Raw genomic sequence first — 19,514 nt, forward strand, 5'->3', positions numbered from 1 at the left:
AAATTTATTCAATCAGTTCAGTGAATGAACTGCATACCTAGATCTTTCTTAAAATGACCAGTTAAAATTCCATACTGCAAACACTCATAACTATCTCCTAGCACTACTGTTCAGAATAAACTGCAAATGGAAAATTTGTCATATGGACAGGATTCAAGAGCTATCCAGGGAAAACTAAAACTAGTCATATTAAATTATAGCGAAGAAATAGACGTACCACTATAAGCGTCAAATCTTTCTAAACCCAGTGATTGCAAACGAAAACCCAAGTTCTGTTCAAAATGACACATCTAAATGTGGAATTAATTTTGAATACAATACTGACAAAATACAGAAAACAAAACAAATTAAACTGCAAAGCATGTAACTAAGAATTTGGATTACAGTTATAAATACCGCTATTTGCTTTATGCTGTGAAAAATCCTATCATCTAGGATACCTAGTAACTTACCTTGGAACTTTCTGCTTCAGTAGCAAAGGCTAAGAAAACGGCAAATCTTTCAAAAACTGCCTACTCCAAAGCAATTCTAAAATACAGCATGATAATCTGCCTCTGCAACCATATTATACAATGTCAAATAAGATAAAGCATAAAACAACTAGTTTGATTTTTCTTCCAAAAAATAGTTCATTTAGAATGATCCAAAACCAGAGTGATCACTAATTTTTTTTTAAAACATTCTGTGGCACTATTTTCTTAAAAAATAATTAAAAAACAAACAAAAAAAAACCAAAACCACAGATGCAGTGAAAAAATAAGCTGATTTTAATGAAACCTTTCTCTCACTTTATTTTTAAAACAGACACTAGCAAAAACATCAAGTCACATTAACTCGCTTCATTCTCCACTATGTTTCCCTGAAATGACATTCACAACTCAAAATAAGAAGCCTGTATATCCAATCACAAAAATTAATATCCTAAAATGTAACAAAAACAGGTTTAACTTAAAATAACTGAACTTTTACAATCAAATTCTCACTCTAAGAGTTGTAGGATTTGCTACATGAACTGTTCTGCAATCGCAGATTCTGAAACATGCTAATTTATTATTCTCCTAAGGGTAACTAATGTAGGCAGTTTACTTCCTCAAAGACTGGGTGGTTCACTTAAAAGCATGAGGAAGTTGAGGACTTTCCTTAGTGTTACAACAATAGATCAAAACAACAGAGCCACAGAGTAAGCTCCAGACTTGGTCACCTAGAGGTTTGTTTAGTGCACTTGGGAACCTCCTGGTAACAGCAGCCCATTCGTTAGCTGTCTCCATGTGAGAAGTTTAACCAAATGCTGGGCACAGCTAAGCATTAACAAAAAAAAAGGGGGGAGGGGGGGGGATGGTGGGAAGGAGATGACTCAGGCATAAAGAATATGTTTATATTTAAATTCCCTTCAGTATACTAGCAAGGTATAAATATTAAGTAGCAGCAAACAAGCCGAGCTTCACATTTTTTTAAGTGGCTTGCTTTCCTCTCTTTTAAAAGAATCTGACCTGACTTGCCAAGAAACATTCATATCACAAATAAAGCAAGCTGTATGGAATAATGACAGTAAAAATTATTAGCCTAACTTCAAAACATGATTCTACGGAAGTGTTCACAGTACCTCCAAAGCTGAAATCTGAGAGTGACAGGGAGGCATGTTCTGTCCATTTACCGACAAGATAAAGAAAATGTCGATGAGTCTCTCAAGAAAACATTGAGACCCGTATGTACAACAACAACTCAGTTTATTGCAAGTATGTAATCCAGTTTAGAAACAAGAAAACATCATACAAACTATTAAAAAAGAAAATAAAAACACCCTCAACCAAAAAAACCAATTTTATTTAAAATAAAACTTCCAGAATTGCAAAACCAACAAAGGATATACACTTTAATCTAAAAGATACAGTCAATAAGTAATAGTTTGAATACGAGAAGGCTCTCAGTGAGCATAATTTGATCTATAAATTTCAATCTGGCACAATTTAATAATTCAAAAACAGGTACATCTTGCCTCCTTGTTGCACTATGTTTATCACAGGATCAGTTCTTCAAAAACTACTGAACTGTCACAAAAGTTAAGACTAAATGCCTGAAGAGGTCTTTCAATTAGGCTTCTCAAAACATGTTGGAAGAAATCTGACTTTAATATCCATTTTACCTGTTACACATACACTGTGCTATAGTGCTACTTTGCTTCATTAATGGGTATTAATGAAAAATTAGCTACATATTTCAAAAGCTGAAATGACTGACGTGTCACAAGATATCAACATCTTAATTCAAAGATAAAAGTAAAAGCTCTGAAAATATTTTAATGTATTTCCAAGATAAGTTACTTCTGCTCATCTCTTTAAGAAAGCTGAATGAAAATGCTGAGATATAGCACAAGAGTATAGTTAAAAATGAGAAAATATATTTGCAATCCTGATTTCAGGCAACAAATGAGATTTGATTTAAAATGTTACATACCCATTAAATCCAGTGACAATTTTCAGAATTCTCTCTTTCATCTCTTCAAAGGGAATATATTCCACATTTGGATTGGGGGGGCCTCTTGGCTCAGGAGCTGAGGTTCTGAAGTCATCCATTACTTTCTCCAGTTTGAAAATAAAATAGCCTTTAAATTGAGACCACTGTACCCTGCATAAGACACAAAGAATTACGGTGTATGTAAATCAGCCCTAAAACCACAGAAAAAGAGCATAACTTTATTGTTTGTAGAATAGCATTCATATTGATGTGCCAATTCTAAGATAAACAAGGCAAGCAATGAAGCACTGTTTTTCCACGAATTTAATGCATGATAGCTATTTAAATAATTACTGTAAAACAATATTAAAAGGAAGAAATTACTATTAGCAACTGGGTAAGCCAGTTCCTTAAGGACCCAGTTCCTGGTCATAATTCAGGCATAAGTGTGAAACAGGCATATATTCTATACAATTTACATGCGAGTCTATATACAAACTTGAGTTTTCACAGAGTACTTCAAGCTCACTGAAACAGAGTTTCAGTCTGGAAACCATACAGTACTCGTGTATTACATGTATTGTTAGGAAACCTTACTAAAAAGGTCTTTTGTAATCAACTGCTCCATACCCATGATCCCTAGAAGTACTGGAGGGTACATCCTTGTCTATTCTTCTGTAAAAGAGTATCTCAGGCAAATATACTTTGTACCACAGTCAGCACTTGCTAATGAGTATTTGTGCAAAATGGCTTTGACTTCTGGAAAACATTCCCAACCAGTTAAGTAAGTATGAAAATCTTTCCAAATTACCTTTTGCTTTATAACTTAAAAAGTTTTATGCTTATTAGCATTTCTGTGTATTGAAGCTTCCAAAAAAACAGGTCTCGTAAACTACATACAAGTTGGAAAACTGCTGCAAAAACCTTTCTACATTGATCACTCCACAGAACATTCAGAGAAGCAATTCTGGCCCTCCTCTGGCTAGTGCCCTTCTTTAGCAGCACAGAGAGAAACATGAAAGCAACCGGTTTAGTTTAGTCACTATCAATTTTATTCTAACCATGCTGATGCAGCTTTCACAGCTAGAGGATGGAGATGATAGAAAAGAAACAGAAAAGACACAGGGACAACAACAAACCAAAAATAAAGAAAGAGAAAACTGTCTTTGACATTTATCAGCCACATGTGTTACCTGGAATAAGTGGATTCAAATCACACAAGTAGAAAATCTAGACCCCTGAACAGGCCTTTAACTCCTGCTGAAAGCAATACCATTTAGCCAAAGGCTGTGTTCCTACAGGCTTTTTTTGTGGGGGGGAGTAGAGCTAGCATACACAGCCCCAGCTTTCTTTAGCCCCATGTAACAGCTGACCTGTTGGGCTGATACAACTGTTTGCGCAGTGAACTGCATGTGGGCACTCCCTACCAGAATGAAGAAGTGTGTTTCCTGCACACTGCTCTCAAGCATCACTGTTACCAAACATGAAACCGCAGACCAATGAAGTCATGCTACCTTCATCAGAAAAATAACGCCATGTTATTTTTGCCTTAATTTTCTTGTCTCAAAGAAACAATTATGAGATGAAAATTGGAAAATTCAGCTCAAATTTATTTTAAGAGTTTTAAACATGAAGACTTGGTCTTTTATTACAGGCAAAAAATGAAGATATAATGTTTCAGTTTCACAATTAAAAAGGAGTGATAAATTTGCAGGAACTTGGAAAGGGCATTCAAAGAGGAAAGCAGATCTCCTTTCTCCTAAGAAATCACTAACCACTACTCTACAGAGAGAAATAACAATAAAAACAGAAAGAAAAAACAAAAGGAAAGAAATAAAAGTCCCCAAAGCAAATGACATAAATTGAACGGAATAATTAAGTCTCAATGGATCACTGCTCCAATTAGCATTATACTGCCAAAGCAAAATACCATAACATTTCCAACGTACAATAATAGGCATTACTACAGCAAAGGTTAAATTAAAAAGCTATCTAGTTCTGTAGTGCTGTAACTATGATACCAAAGCCTTCCATAACAAATCACAGATTTAATACATAAGCACATCACAAAACACTGACAGACAAGACCTAGTAAATAGCCCTCACACCAGAGTAAGATTACTCCCTGTAGAACATCCCAAGAGCTTTAGTTGCCCAGTGAAAGTGGATTCTAAATACTTTTTTACAAACTCATTTAGGTTTGTTTTCACACTTCCAACTTGAACTGTTCCTTATTTTCATTGTTATTTATTTCTTGCTAAATAATACTACTTACATTTCCATACACTAACAACGTATCAGTGATTGGCTGCTGAAATAAAACAAAATCAACAAGTGTAAAGGTTTAAAATGGAAACCTGCTGCCTCAAAGCAGTACTCATCAGCTCCTCTTTACAATGCTGAAGCTGTATAAATGTAACATTTCTTTTTATAAAATGCTGAAAAAAGCTGTCATTCAACCCAAATTCATTTATTTTTTACTAGTATAAAAAAAGCTAAGAACCTGCACCTCTTAAGGCTGCAATACTGACATAAGAAGGATCTTTCGTCCTGTACATCAAAATGCTTGATAAACAACTGCCTGCTAGATGACATGTTCCAGCTTACAAACAAGAGGAGGACAGTTTAATGATAAACTTACCATGTCGTCACAAGTGCAACTACAGCTAACCCAGATACAGCCGCACCAGCTCTAAATTCAACTAAACAAGTGTTGCTAAAAGCAGAGTAACCACAGTGGTAGGGAGCTCAGGACAGGCTTCCTGTCTAGGTATTTACACACAGCTTCTCAAGCTCTTTCTTCAGCCAAATTCCCTGCAGTGGCTACAGCACAAGCAGCATGAAAGCTAAATGGTTAAAAGCAAGCAGTACAAACTGCAGTTGCACCTGTGATTAAAATGAGAACATACCATAAATAACTGCTCCAAAGTTGCAGATATCACCGATGCAGCCAGAACATAGATTTCCTGACCTCACTGTTTTAATTTAAACATTAAAGCATGTCCCCATTTAGATGATGATCTTGAAGCCCTTCTGATCTATATAACTGGATTTGATTAACAGTTTTATCCCTGTAATAATAAATTACATGGAGAACACCAGCCACTTAGCAGTTAGCACCACAAAAAAGCAGAGTCAGCTCCAGACTCTTCAACCATGAAGGCAAAATTCAGTCCTACAGTGGCAACACAGAGGATTCCTGGAAGGTAGGAAGAAGCAAGAAGGTTTCTAGAGGCTATAACGCAGGTCACTTCCTTGTTTCAGACCCCATTTTTCTATCATTGTCCAGGATATAGATCTCCACCTTCTGCACACCACCTTTCAGTTATCTCCTTCTCACCTTTGCTTTCACATGAACCCAACGAGCAATGGTTCCTTTTCCGAGTGCTGTTACCACAAGTTCCCTGAGAACACCCCTAGCATTACAGTGCAAGATGTCTGATACAGCTGCTTTGTTATGGAATGCAAGATACTGAAACTGAGCAAAGCTTGGTCAACTGTTGTTGACATTAACTTTTTGTAGTTAATTCCATAGCCTAATAGAAATGAAAGAAAACTCTTCCATGCAGTTTTATATACTACCTTATTTAAGGATGTGCAATTTTTATTCACTAGAAAATAACTGGCAAGTTCTTTAAGCTCTATGAAGAAACCAAATTGAATAAATTTCATTAAGAAAATACGATCTATGTGTTCTTCTGAGCAGACTTGTTCATGCAAACTTGCTTTTGCCACTCAGTATTGTATAGAATCAGCCTTTTTTAACCACATATTAAAATGTTTTTGAAATCATGCTGTTCTTGAATTTATACTAGCAACTTAGTAAAAGCTCTTTTATAGCAACTCAAATACAAAAATTCTGTGAACGCTATATGATTTGTAGAAATACTTTCAGAAGCAATACTTGAAAGCATTAGTTGATCTGAAGATGCTTTGGTTCAGTATGTTCTCATTTTAAAGAGCTAACAACTCTGAAATTATATACATTTTATGTATTTGTAAAGCATCTTTCACTACAGTATCAGGGTCATTCTGTGTAATTATACACATACAAAGGCAGCTCCCCAGGTTTAATGAGCCCCTAACTCATAGATGCTGTAAATCACCATAAACTGGCATTTCTGTGAAAAGAAAGAGTCCTCTCACTTTCCCTCCCACTAGCTCCCAGATCACCCTTCCCTTGTGTTTTGTGCTGACATACAGAAAACTAGAGGGAAAAGGGAAACTAATCAGATAAAAAGCACCCAGCAACGAAAGAAGTGACCAGAATGGTTGGAATGAATGGTTGAAAATAAGCAACATTAGCATGTTTCAAGAACTGTAGCTTATAAAGACAGACACACATTTATCATATATAGCGGAACCACAATATCTCAAACTCTTCCAGGAGTGATCTGAATGCTGACACTTTAAACTCAACAATTTAAGTTTAACAGTGCAGTAACAGACACAAGTGTGAAAACTAACACGTAACGCAACAGTTTGTCTTTTTATAGGAAAACCTAATACTACGTTACATTATTTAAATATATGATACTATGGCTTAGGTTTAACATGATAGTAACTATGCTATATAGATGATGTATTAAAATGTTTTACACCATAGTACCGTACCAGTTTGCAGTCTCTGCCCTTGCAATTTAAGCCAAACAAAATTATGAAGATAACAGAGAAACATATTAGGAAATACGGAAAAAAAAATGGAAGGATATTAGTGTCTGAAGATACTCAGTTGTGTTTTACAGAAATTAAACAGGAAAGCAGATAGCACCTGATCCAACAACCAATAGTAAGAAAAACAGAGCAGGATTTGAGAAGAATGTTTACATGTGAAAGGAGGAAAAAGGGATTAAGAAAGAGTGGGAGAGGAAGAGAGACCAAACAAAGAAGACACAAAATGAGCAAGCAGAGAAGAAAGAGTGACAGGCAAGGAAAAAAAAATACCAGTGGGGCTTAAAAGGAAAAAGAAAAAAAAATACACCACAAACCCCAGGAAGGGGGCAGAATTATAAAGTGAAGATAAGAAATTTCACAAGTAGAACTACAAAGAGCAGAAAGAAACTACAGTCAGAATGGTACTAAACAAATGTGCTTTACTTATTGAAAGTTGATGAGGCAACAACAAGATGACCTCTATTGCATGGAGTGAGAACAGTAACAAAAGATTAACGTAGACACAATCTAGCAATGCCAGAGCTGAAATGAGGAAGAATACACTCCTAAATAACTTTTTTTTCCTCCTAATAAAAGCAAACAATTTCAAAACTGCACTAAAATTACATGATTATCTGTTTGAAGTAATCCATTACTGCAGATTGACATAATTTAGTCAAGCCAAATTTAGAAATTAACCAATTTTATTTGACAGGCAGCATTCTTCAAAAAGGGATAGAAGTGACCTTAGACAGAAAGCAGTTCCCCAAGTAATATGATCCTATGCTTTGATTTAAAACAAGAGTTCCTAGCACAACATTTTTTGCAAATAAGCTTGCTTCTCTACTAAGATGATCCACAGAGAAGTCTCTTTCCAAGTATGCATAACAAAAACAAAATTGCGTTTTACACGGAAATAAGTCAATCATCACTTCCACACCTCTGCAAAGTAGCTGAAATACAAGAGACTTCACCCAACTCCCTTACCACCTGCTTACTTGAAGAGCTTGCACTGACCAGGCTGGGAGGATAGCTTTCTCCCTTACTGTACTGATCCCCTCTGCAGATCAGGGCCCTCTTTCAATAGTTTGCACTATCAAGATGTTTTTTGTATGCCAGAGAAATAATTCATGTTTTCTTCCTATTACTGGCAAGTTTTTATAATCGATTCTGTTGCCCTTTGGTATATTTACTCCAGGAGACTTGAAATTTCAACAGAAAGAGAAGAAAATCAGGAGTGTTTAACAAAGTTGTTCAGGGAAGATTTGACATACATCAGAAAGCATGTAACTGAAGTAATTCTGAATGGCTACTTGGGGACCTGAAATGGAGACAAAAGAGATGTATTTTCTTCCTAAAACAAAATGCCTGCCCTATTGTTTTTAAGCAAAAAATATCCATTTTGAACATGTTACAGTTCTTTCTCTCTTAGTACTATACTATAAGATTTTGCTACAACACAGCAATCCCACACATTACTACATGACTTGGATATTAAGCGTAGCTTGGACTACAAGTCTACTATCATATTTTACAGAAGTGCAGAATAGAACTATAGCAAGCTACACATCTTCCTTTTCAGTGTCTTAATTAGAACTCCAAATTTAACACTGTAGGCTAGTAAATGGAGCTTACACATTTTAGAGAGACTGCAGGATTTCAAGTTGCAAACTTCAGTAAGATCTGTAGAACATAAATCAGAACAGTACCTAAAATGAACTGAAGAGCAGGAGAAAGAATTCAGACTGCATAATCTGAAATCAAGCTACTCCAATTATCCCTTGAATCTTCACCGAATTGCTTCACAGATTACAGGTGTAATTAAAAATAACATTATGTTGGAGAGATGCTGAGTTTCTAGAGACCTAGCTATGTACTTAAAACATTAAGAGCCCCAGGAGTCCTCATGGGATGTCTCTTCAAATTTCACAGCATTTGAGAAGTTCATTACAAAGTTGCTTGGTTTCAGTTTTAAGAGGATGCCATCTGTTTTGGAGAGATGCTATACATCACAAAGAACACAAAATGAAAAGAACAAAGTAGATCTACTATTGATTCTGTTATTGAGTAAGATCATGAAAGAAAGCAGAATTTTGTATTAGGTAAAAGAAAGGAACACTTCTCTCCTCTCTATTATTAGCTCTCCCACAAGTAGAACTATAAAGAATCATAAATGGAGAAATGGTTTACTTAGGATACACTCAAATACTTTATATTCAGTTAAATTGATTTTAACACAAAATCCCCCAAACAAAAAGGAAGAACTAGGGGACAATTCCAGAAGGCTTCAGTTAGTATGTAACATGAGATGGAAGAAGTCCCCCTTACATTAGCTTCCCTCAGATTATTGTTGATTTAGACTACACTCCCACAGAAGACTTGCTAGGAAACAGGTGTTTTTAACTTGCAAACTTAGTACCTGTTTCTTCTGTTCTATGCCTTGCTCCAGACTTCATAAAAAAAAAAAATGAAGACACACACCAGCACACAGCACTTCTCACACGCTCTGCCAGAAGCAAAATTAAAGTTTCTTCTAAAAAAGATTAGCTCCTTTTTTATTCTGATCTATCAACACTATCACTGGAACTAATTGCAAAATTAGAAAGGCTCAGAAAACCAAGTGCACCCAGTAATTCGAAAACAAACCTTAGTTTAAGGAGGCAAACTTTCCAGTGTCTTCTTCCATAGCCCAGGGGCAAGGTACATTCAAAGAAAAATATTGTGGATGAGAAAGAATATACCACTTGTCAAACCAAAGACATATCTTTACCACCAGAGAGCACAGAATTCACCCCAGGACCATTCCATGCCTGGGAACGTGGAAATAGCAGCACTCGGGAGCCCGCGATGCAGCACCCATGACTGACCGTGCTGCTCTTGTGCAGCAGGCAAAGTCAGTAACTAAAGTATGCACCAAATGCGTCCTCTCCAGCAAGCAGTAGGAAAAGTTATGTAGAGGACTTCATGGACTGCACTCCTCTAGCAGAAGGAGGGCTGAGGCCCCCCTATTTCTTTCACTCCTCTCTCCTTCCTTGGTTATTTTTGTTCTTTCAGATGGAAAGGTCTATTCTTTTTTTTCCTTTTTCTTTTTTTTTTAAATCAGGTATAAAAAAAAAGTTAGCAGGAAATACAGAAAAGGGCCCACAAGCTAAAAATCCTGATGACAGCTGCCTATAAAACTCTACACCCAACCTTTTCTTACAGAAAACAAAGAAACAACAACAAAAACACACCCCGCTGCCATTTGACATTTCAGTCTTTGTACAGGAATTACTATTTTACTATTTATTACACGAATACTACAGATTTCTTAATTTGAAGTACTTGATGCTAGAGAAATTACTTTCAATTCCTTCAGAAAAAATGTCTCTGAAAAAATTTGAGATAGGAAGCTGGCAACACTGAACTCCTATTAACCAAGAGATTAGCTATTACGTATTTCAGCCCTGCCCTGCCATGTACTTAACTGATATGTGGTCTGCACCAGAAAGGGCAAGTCTGCTCCACTGCTTCCACACATTCCTGTGATCCCACACACAGGGATGCGAAGATCACTAATCTAACCAAAAAATTAATGCTGCAGACAACGAAGAAAAAGGTGTGTGGTGTGACTGCTAGAGAGCAGAGCCATTCCTGCTAGCAGCTGCTCTTCTGTAACAGATAAGAAGACTACCTTACTACTACTATTTTTGCTTCAAATATTCATTCAACTAATTATTTTTCTCCTCAGTGTACTTCCCATGTTTTACTTTAATACTATATTCATGCAACAAAATTAGAGTCCTTGTTCTGCACACTGTTGCTATTTTCACTATCAGTGCCATGCAGATTAACATGGGAAACTCCAAATAATAATAATGGAATTACATACTACAATCCCCGGTGCATCAATGAAGATTAGATTCTTAAATGCTTCTGGCATGCAGACAAACTCTTCAGACTAACAATAAAATTAAACCATGAGTAAGTGCTAGGTTCTTTATCAGTGTTCTGAATAAACAACAAATTTTAAACTGTAGGTCATAAAGCATTGTGAACCTCCTGTAACACTGAGGTTTGCTGTAAATGGTATATTCTCCTCAGGAAAACATGCTGGCAAACAGACTTCCTGAGGGAGTGTCCTGTTCACCTTCACCTGCTAACTCATGTAAAATTAAAATGTCCTCATGTTATCTTCAGCAGGATTTGACCTCATGTTACCTTTCACTTTAATTAAAAAATCTATTGAAGAGCTCAAAGGAGGAAAAACTGGTATTTCTCACAAGCTCAGAAGGTATTTTTCCATTTTCACTTGCTGATTATTGTCAGCATAAATGAAGACTCTGCTTTCTTTTTTGTAAGCATGACAAACTCATTCCAGAACCACGGGAACTGGAATACATTAGGGCTGTATCTAACAGTATGAGAGTTCATCTCTATTACTTGCAAATTACTACTGCTACTGCCAGAAACAACAAAGACTAAGACTTAGTTAGGGAAACAGACAGCCAATGTAGGCATTAAAGTAGTGTCTGCAATCACCAGGGGACTAATTCTGATCTCTCCTGATAACTACTTGACTGATTCTACCATAGTACAGCTGTTCCACAGTACAGAAAAAATCTGAACTGGGACTCTGAATTTTTTGAGAAAGTATATTTCTTATTATAGTTATCTACAGACAAATGAACTCAACTACCTTTCAATTTCCTGTTTTAAAAGCAAAGGCGGACCACAGAATGAAAGAGGACAAGATTTCAACAGATTCTTGACTCAGTAATATAATTCCTTATACCATAGTTAAAAACAATACGCACAAGATAACTGAAAGCCTTTGGAATTTCCACAAGCCATAGGCATGGCTTCTCTATAAGAATAAAAGCAGGTACTATTTTCATAACACTCCTCCCTTTCACTTGAAAATTTACTTGAAGTTTGCTCTGACTGCTAAGAATAATGTGGTACACTTGCTGCTTGTTCCACTTACTGTGCTTTCACATTATTTATCAATGTTTATATTCCTATATTGATTTCTTATTCTTTATGTAGTTTCTGTGACCCATTTTTATGATAACATTTCTTATAAATCAAGTTCTATTATAAATGGAATGATTATTCCAGATACTGACATTCCTACAGTGCACATTAACTGTGAAGTGTTGCAAGTCTTCTAAACAGACTTTTAGATAAGCATCAAACAGATAAATCCTTCCACACTTTACTTACAATTTAGTTATACAATTTTTTCCTATATACACAGGAAAATGGTTGTAATTTGGGGAATTACATTAAACTTATCACACTAAGTACAGACTTAATTGTTCCCTGCCATTCTGTATTTTATGAAATCTGTTGGTGTAGAGTTTTGTATGTTTTTAATTCTGGATAACTTTTACCAGTATTATGTATAATTAACATATTTATCTTTATAAAAAAATTAGTCAGCACTGTTTGTACTAGATTAGAAAAACACACAAAACAACTCTTCTACTTCAGCCATCAGCACAAAAAGCTGAGGGCATAGGGGAGAGTAATCTGACTCTCATAAATTACAATCAAATAAGCCCCAAGAACATTTACATTCAACTGCTTTTCCACAGGTAACTGTAGCTGCATCTGAATACTACTATCCAAATCATCCAAAGCAGATAATCACATATATGTGCACCAAAATATGTCCCAAGAACCACTTATACAATATTCCAGATCTGCCTTTAATGTGATCAAACATTTTGTTGAAATTTGACAATCATATTTATTTCAACTCTAACAATTCTGTGGGTTATTCTTAGCTTTTATTTATTTCCATTTCAAATAAAATTTGACAGATTAGCATTCACTAAGGCATGTTTCAAGACTACTGCTATGCACTGTACAATTCTGTGGGATTTCAATAGCACAACTCAGATTGCATCCTATACTATAGAAACTGCACAGAAAAATAATCCCATAGGCAAAGATACAATGTAATTCTATAATACTCTGTAGATGGTGCAGGGTGAATACAAAAACATTTAATAGGTGGAGCTTTGTCAGTTATCTTGTATACAGAAGTCCAAGGGTCAAAATTTATGCAAAGTATTATGCAATAAGTAACGCACATTTATAAGTCTTCACTTGCATTTGCAGAAAGGTAACTACACAAGTTAAAATGACCACCTCTACAGAAGCTGCCTCCTAAATTAAATCATTCCGAGTAACACAAAATTATGTTTTCATCACCTCTTCCACATACAAACTAAATTCAATTTATGTTCTAATACAGGGCACTGAAGTTGTTCCAGTATCATCAGTCAGGACACAATACAGGCCACTGAAGCTGCTCAACCAGTCTGCATAGAATAAGCTAATAACAAACAGAAAACACTATTCATTTGATGAGAGTAGCTACCACTGTTAAATGGCCATCTTGCAGAGACTCAGAAGTTACCTCAGAAGAGCAGTAGACCGCGCTGAGATAATACTGTCAGATCTTTATTAGAGCAAGCAATAAAGCTGGGAAACCAGGTAAGTAAAAGGCACCTTGAGCAACTACTTTCAGACCTGAATTTACTCTGCACTGTGCTCCTATGCTTGTCAGTTCACACACAGTGCCACAAAAACACAGATTTCACTCAAGCTGGTAAGCAGTACAACCGCTATCAAGTGAGGAGGACTTCTACCAGTGATTCCTTCCTTTTGTTTGTGCCTTCCAGAACCACAAACAAAAGCCATCCAGTTGGCTTCCACTAAAAGAATTTGTTCAGGTCACACAAGCCGACCCTGGACTAACAAAGTGTACCCAACCTCATTCTGAAACTCATACATAGGCATTAGGCACTTAAGCATCTTCACAATCCCTACCACTTTTGAGCACAAAACCTACCCAGGCATGTGGTCTTCTCACTGAAGCATTAACCTATTGCTTCAAGATCTCAGCTGCTTCTGAAATCATAAAACTATCTTTGAGTATTATTATTTCTGAACCAATGAGGCCTGTGAGATACGTACCAGCTTTGTGGAAAAGCAGCTCAGGCATCAGTCTGGTTTATCCACAAACCCAGTAACTCTCCCACACACATACACCTCACTGAGAGGTGACTGGATCAGACTACCTTGCATCTCCCTTCTTCCAAAATGTGCTATCAGGCACAAACCTTCCTGAAGTCTGCAGAAGAGAGAGCAAGGTCATCAGTTCTCTTCATTTTGGGGCCAAAACAGAAAGAAACATACTTGCTACTGGGAAGTTCAATATGGGATGGAACAGCACCCAGTCAAAGGTCTGGGTGCTCACTTTAGATGAAATAGTAAAGAGCAAAGCCACTACTGGAACAGGAGACTGGAGGCTGACTAGAAAAGATAGAGATAATACCAAGGCAGCAGCTACAGCTGCGAGGAAGCACTATTAAGAAGCAAAGATAAGAACTGATAAAGACATTGAGGATGAGAGGAAATCCGATTAAGGAATGCAGAAGAAATAAGGTTAATGAGAAGAAGGATGACCGTAGAAGGAAATAAAGGTGATCGGTGAAAGCATATGCAACTGTATTAACTGGTACAGAATAAATGAATAGCGGAGGGTTTTCTGTGCAAAGTAGAGATGAACTGCCTGTAAGAAGACTAGCGTGGTGCGCAGTGTGCTTGTGAGAACACATGTATGAACACTGAGACTGTGCACAGAACCAGGGAAGATGTACCTCTATATGAAGCTGCAGGCACATACAGTTAGTTACATTCACAGTTCAAACAATTTGATTATGGTAAGAATTTAGCACTGCTACAAGGATTTTGCCTTCTGCTTTTCCTTACATTTGAATTTTGCTGAGTTTGTTAGGACCAGTTCATCATGGAAATTTTATAATGGTAGTTGAAATCCAACCTTGTACTGTAAGCCCCCCTCCCAACAGATACGATGTAGCAGCATTTAACATAAAACAGTACAGCAGTGTGCATTTCCTAAAGGAGCAAGTGATTCCATCTATATCACAATGATTCTGCTGCAGTACTGGAACTGTGCATTTAACCCATTTAGAATTTTCGTAATATAGGTATAAGAACCAGGGAACTAAACCCTCTTTTGAAAGACAAATGGTCAAGCTTTTCAATTGTGATTCTTGTCCTTCGGAAGCTATCAGTGGATTCTGAGGCAGAAAACAAGACCAGAACACTCCTCATTTGTAGACTAGGGGAACAGGAGACAGTAGGAACAACGCAGGAAAGTTTACTCACATCTCTCACTTCAGGTATGGAAATGAGAGGCCTACACTGACAAGGGCGCGCAGACTTCTCAGAAAATACCATTTGTGTGCTGTGGCAGGAATTTGAGAATTTAGTTCATTTTTTAAAGAATCGTATGAAATTATATTCTCCTACAAATTCTAAATATTTATGGATAATGGCTTGCTTTTAAATCAGAACTGGTTCTGAGAGCAAGAATTTCAAACACACAGTCAAAAAAATGCTAGCATACAAGTCAAGCAACAAAACTGATAAGAAATAAAACCCCAAAACATTCTTCATAAAAATACAACTTAAATTTAAGCAAGGGGACTAGGTTAAATGATACATGACCACAAAAAAAAATATATATATATATATATATATAGAGTAACTAAGAAAAAAAATTACTATACAAAAGGTTAGAATACATGCCTAAAACACTAATGCTTAGAACAGGAACTTGCATACACATACATTGCTACAGTCTTCCACAATCTTCACTCAAACCTTTCCTACAACAGACAACTACTCTTCTGTAACAAAATTAAAAGCTGAACTGATCCAAGTTAAAGAACTGTGCTAGGAAAAAAAGTCACTTCTAACACAGGGCATGTAAAACAGTCTTGAATTGCCTAAAATAGTTTTTTTCTTCCAAAGATGACAGAAGAAAAAAACCTATAGTTATATAACTTAAATTTACAGTTATATAATTTACCAACAGCAAATCATGCCTGATCAACCTGACTGACTTCTGTGATGAAATGACTGACTCTGTATACAAGGGAAGATCAGTAAATGATGTTTAGCTTGATTTTAGCAAGGCATGCAGCACTGTCTCCCACAGCATGCTTGTAGCTAAGTTGAACAGCTACAGACTCAATGAACGGACTAAAAATCTGGACCACCAGGCTTACATGGCAGCAGTCAATGGTTTGAAGTCTAACTGCAACTTGTTACAAAGAATGTTGCTAAGTCAGTATCAGAACTAATACTGTTTATCATCATTAGCCTGCCAATGGGACAGAATGCACCCTCATCAGTGTCACAAATTGGTGGGAGCAGCTGATATGGAGGAGGGCAGCACTGCCACTCAGAGGGACCTCAATAAACTCAAGCAACGGGCTTCACAAAGTTCAACAAAAACAAATGCGAAGTCTTGCATCTGGACTAGAATAAGCCCATGCAACAGCACAGGGGCACAACAGCACAGGTAATAGCGAACAGAGAAGACAGATCTAGACTCCCTTCAAAGGTGCACAACTGAGGGGTAAGAGGCAGTGGTCCTAAGTTGCTGCAGGAGAAATGCCAACTGGATATAACAAAAACATTTTGCTTGGTAAGCGTGGGTAAACAGAGAAACAGGGAGCCAAGAGAGGCTATGGATAGTTTTGAAACAGCTGTACAAAGCCCTGAGCAACCTGATCTAACCTTGGAGTGAGCTCCATTTGCACAGGAGGTTAGTCAAGATAACTACCTGGACTCCCTTCCAACCTCAGTTATTCTATGATGGCTCTACAGATGCTCGTATTTGCTCTGCAGTCAAGTGTAACAAACCATTTCAAAATATTTTGTAAAACATTATTTATGCTGGTCCTCAAGGAAACAAACAGAGATGCAACTTACACCTTCAGGCTTAGGAGAGGTGCAAATCAGTATCTCAGATCTTCTAGGAAAACTCTGATGAAAGAATTTGACTACACAAAAAAATAAAACAAAATATTTTAATGGTTCTCTATATTACATTTAGGGAAAGAACTGGCATAACTACACTATGTCCTAGCCAGTGTTCTCTTCTTGAGCCTAGAGCTATTTTACAGTTAGTCCTTTCTGCCTATACATTGGACTCTCTATATTTGGGTAAGATATTTGCTACCTATTTCTGGATTCCTTCACTGTTAGTAAGCACCTGTATTACAGCTTCCATTATAGTAAGACATTAAGACTGTATTTTACAGGTTACCTGCCTCGGGGCAGGAGTCAGGGAAACACAGAAAGAACTGACAAGCACTTTTTTGGCAGCATTTATTTCCTAATTTTTATCTTCAACTTTGGAACCAAAGGAAAAATGTAGTAAAAAAACAAATTGGATTTCCATAGTTAAATACTCAAACAAATGGATTAGAAACATTTTTGCTACTGAAGGGATAGAGTAACTTGAAATTCAAGAGGAATACCTAAAAGGTGAGAGAAAACATATATTAAATATGTGACAATGATAAACTTCACATCCATTTTTACGAATTCCTGAGGGAAGGGGAAAAAAAATCACTTTTGCATTTCACTTCTAGTATTGCAGCATTGTGGCTTTTTTGTATTGTCTCTTATAGCTGCTTCTTCTTTAGAATAGAAATGTGGATTTTTTAATGCAAAAAACAAGCATAAAAACATACTCTGTTTCTGAAGTCTTTTAGATAAAGTATTAAGACTAACAAATTTCACATCTGTTCATTTTACTCAGTTTTGCAAGTCATGCCTTTATACATATACATATATATATATAAAAAATATATATATATAATTGAAGAGAAAAATAAGCTATGACAACTTTCTCTTACTATCCTGGGTCTCATCACGGAAATTCTATGTTAAAATCTTAGTAAAGTCAAGTCACCCCTTCAAAAAGCCAACTTCCTAAGACTCAACACAAGATTAAAAAGGATTGAATCATAAACTTTAAATTTCACCTATGGTTTCACCTAAGTTTCTACCTAGTAAGACTTAGTCATAGGTGAAATTAAAAGTCTTACTATAGCAACTGTAAAGAATCAAAACTATTTCAAAGCTATTAAACTTCTGTTCACATATAATAAAGGAAGTGTAGATTAGCTTTTGTAAATGCAGGCCACAATTTTCCAAACAAGTGAATGGTTAACTTTGCACAAGATAGTCTTAAACTTCAAATGGATGAAGAGAACACAAATGGTTGCACGATCAGGCTTTTACTGCAAGGTACCGATACAAGTTTAATAAAATATTCATTCCAAGTCTTCGGTATAAACGAAAGGCACATTTAATTACCAAAGATACACTTTGGAGAGCACTGTTATGGTTGCAGTGTTGGCTTACATAACTTTCTCTTTGTTCCTCTCCTGCATCAGCTCTTCAATTGTACTAGTTTGACACACAAGTTAACATGGACACAGGAAGCTGGATCAATGTTCTGATCCTTGTTAAAGACAATCTTGCCAAGAAGAAAGTTACTCCCAAACCTGAGCAGTTTCCTGGTCTGGGTTACCAAGCAGCTACATAAACAGCTGAACAAGTGAAATAGGCACACCAGGACTGCGTTAGTCAGGACTGCTGCCAGGAGAAATTACTATTAGTAAAATTACAGCCTAACCTAAACCTGCATGTACCTGTACATAACTTATTCAAATGATAAGCACACTGAAACAAATGGAGACAGGGAGGCACACATTGGCCTGACAGGAAACCATGCTTTCAATTTGTTAAGCAAGCTATGTATGTCATGCTCCTCTTTCTATGAGAACCTTAAAAATCATTTTAACTGACTTAATTAGCACACTTTCAAACTAAGTTTTGTAATTGTTTATGACCTTTGCTGCAACTATATCCTCCTACAGACAGATAAGGGGAGAACTCTCTAAATGTTAATCCAGAATGCAGACTACAGAATATAATCTAAACTCAGCGTTTTACTTAATCACCATATAATATGTTAAAAAGCATATAGAACCCTCATGAACACTACATAACTCCACAAGAAACAATAACTCGCAGCAAAAATGCTTCATTTCACTTGTCCTTAGTTGCCTTGTTCCTCACTTACACAGGTACTTTTTGTTTGTTACTTTAGGGACAGCCTGTGACTGAATAAGGTCCATTGTTTTTCAATAAATAAGTCTGCAAACCATTTGTGTAATTACTCCTGACTTAACCACCCATTTTTTTTTCAAACTGAACTCTGAACTTTACAGTGACATTTATTAGTATTTTTGTGAACCATTATTTTAGGTTGTCTTGAAACTAGAAGATTAAATCAATTTCTTATTGTTTTGAATTTAAGTATTTTTTTATTTTTACATGAAAGAAAATAAAAGAATGTTTAGCTTATTTTGAATCAATATGCACTTGGTAAGTTTGTGTACTTAGGTACACTTTTAAAATATCACTACGACAGTAGTCTAGCCTGTATTCTAAAACATACATTAGGTTCTTATAAATATGTATTTCCTATCATGAATGCCCACCATGACATTTTGTTACCA

The 19,514-nt window shown here is 36.2% G+C and overlaps 1 protein-coding gene across 3 annotated transcripts in view; it reads right to left on the minus strand.

Moving 5' to 3' along the window:
* PPP4R2 (protein phosphatase 4 regulatory subunit 2) overlaps nucleotides 1–19,514 on the minus strand; it is a 33,002-nt gene that overhangs the window by 11,017 nt on the left and 2,471 nt on the right. For all 3 annotated transcript variants that reach the window (XM_062585683.1, XM_062585682.1, XM_062585681.1), the window contains exon 3: nucleotides 2,455–2,625. In XM_062585683.1, the coding sequence (XP_062441667.1) occupies nucleotides 2,455–2,625 (171 nt within the window). The remainder of the gene's footprint in view (nucleotides 1–2,454; nucleotides 2,626–19,514) is intronic.

Source organism: Rhea pennata, chromosome 12, assembly GCF_028389875.1.
Source record: "Rhea pennata isolate bPtePen1 chromosome 12, bPtePen1.pri, whole genome shotgun sequence".
In the NCBI taxonomy this organism is placed as follows: Eukaryota; Metazoa; Chordata; class Aves; order Rheiformes; family Rheidae; genus Rhea; species Rhea pennata.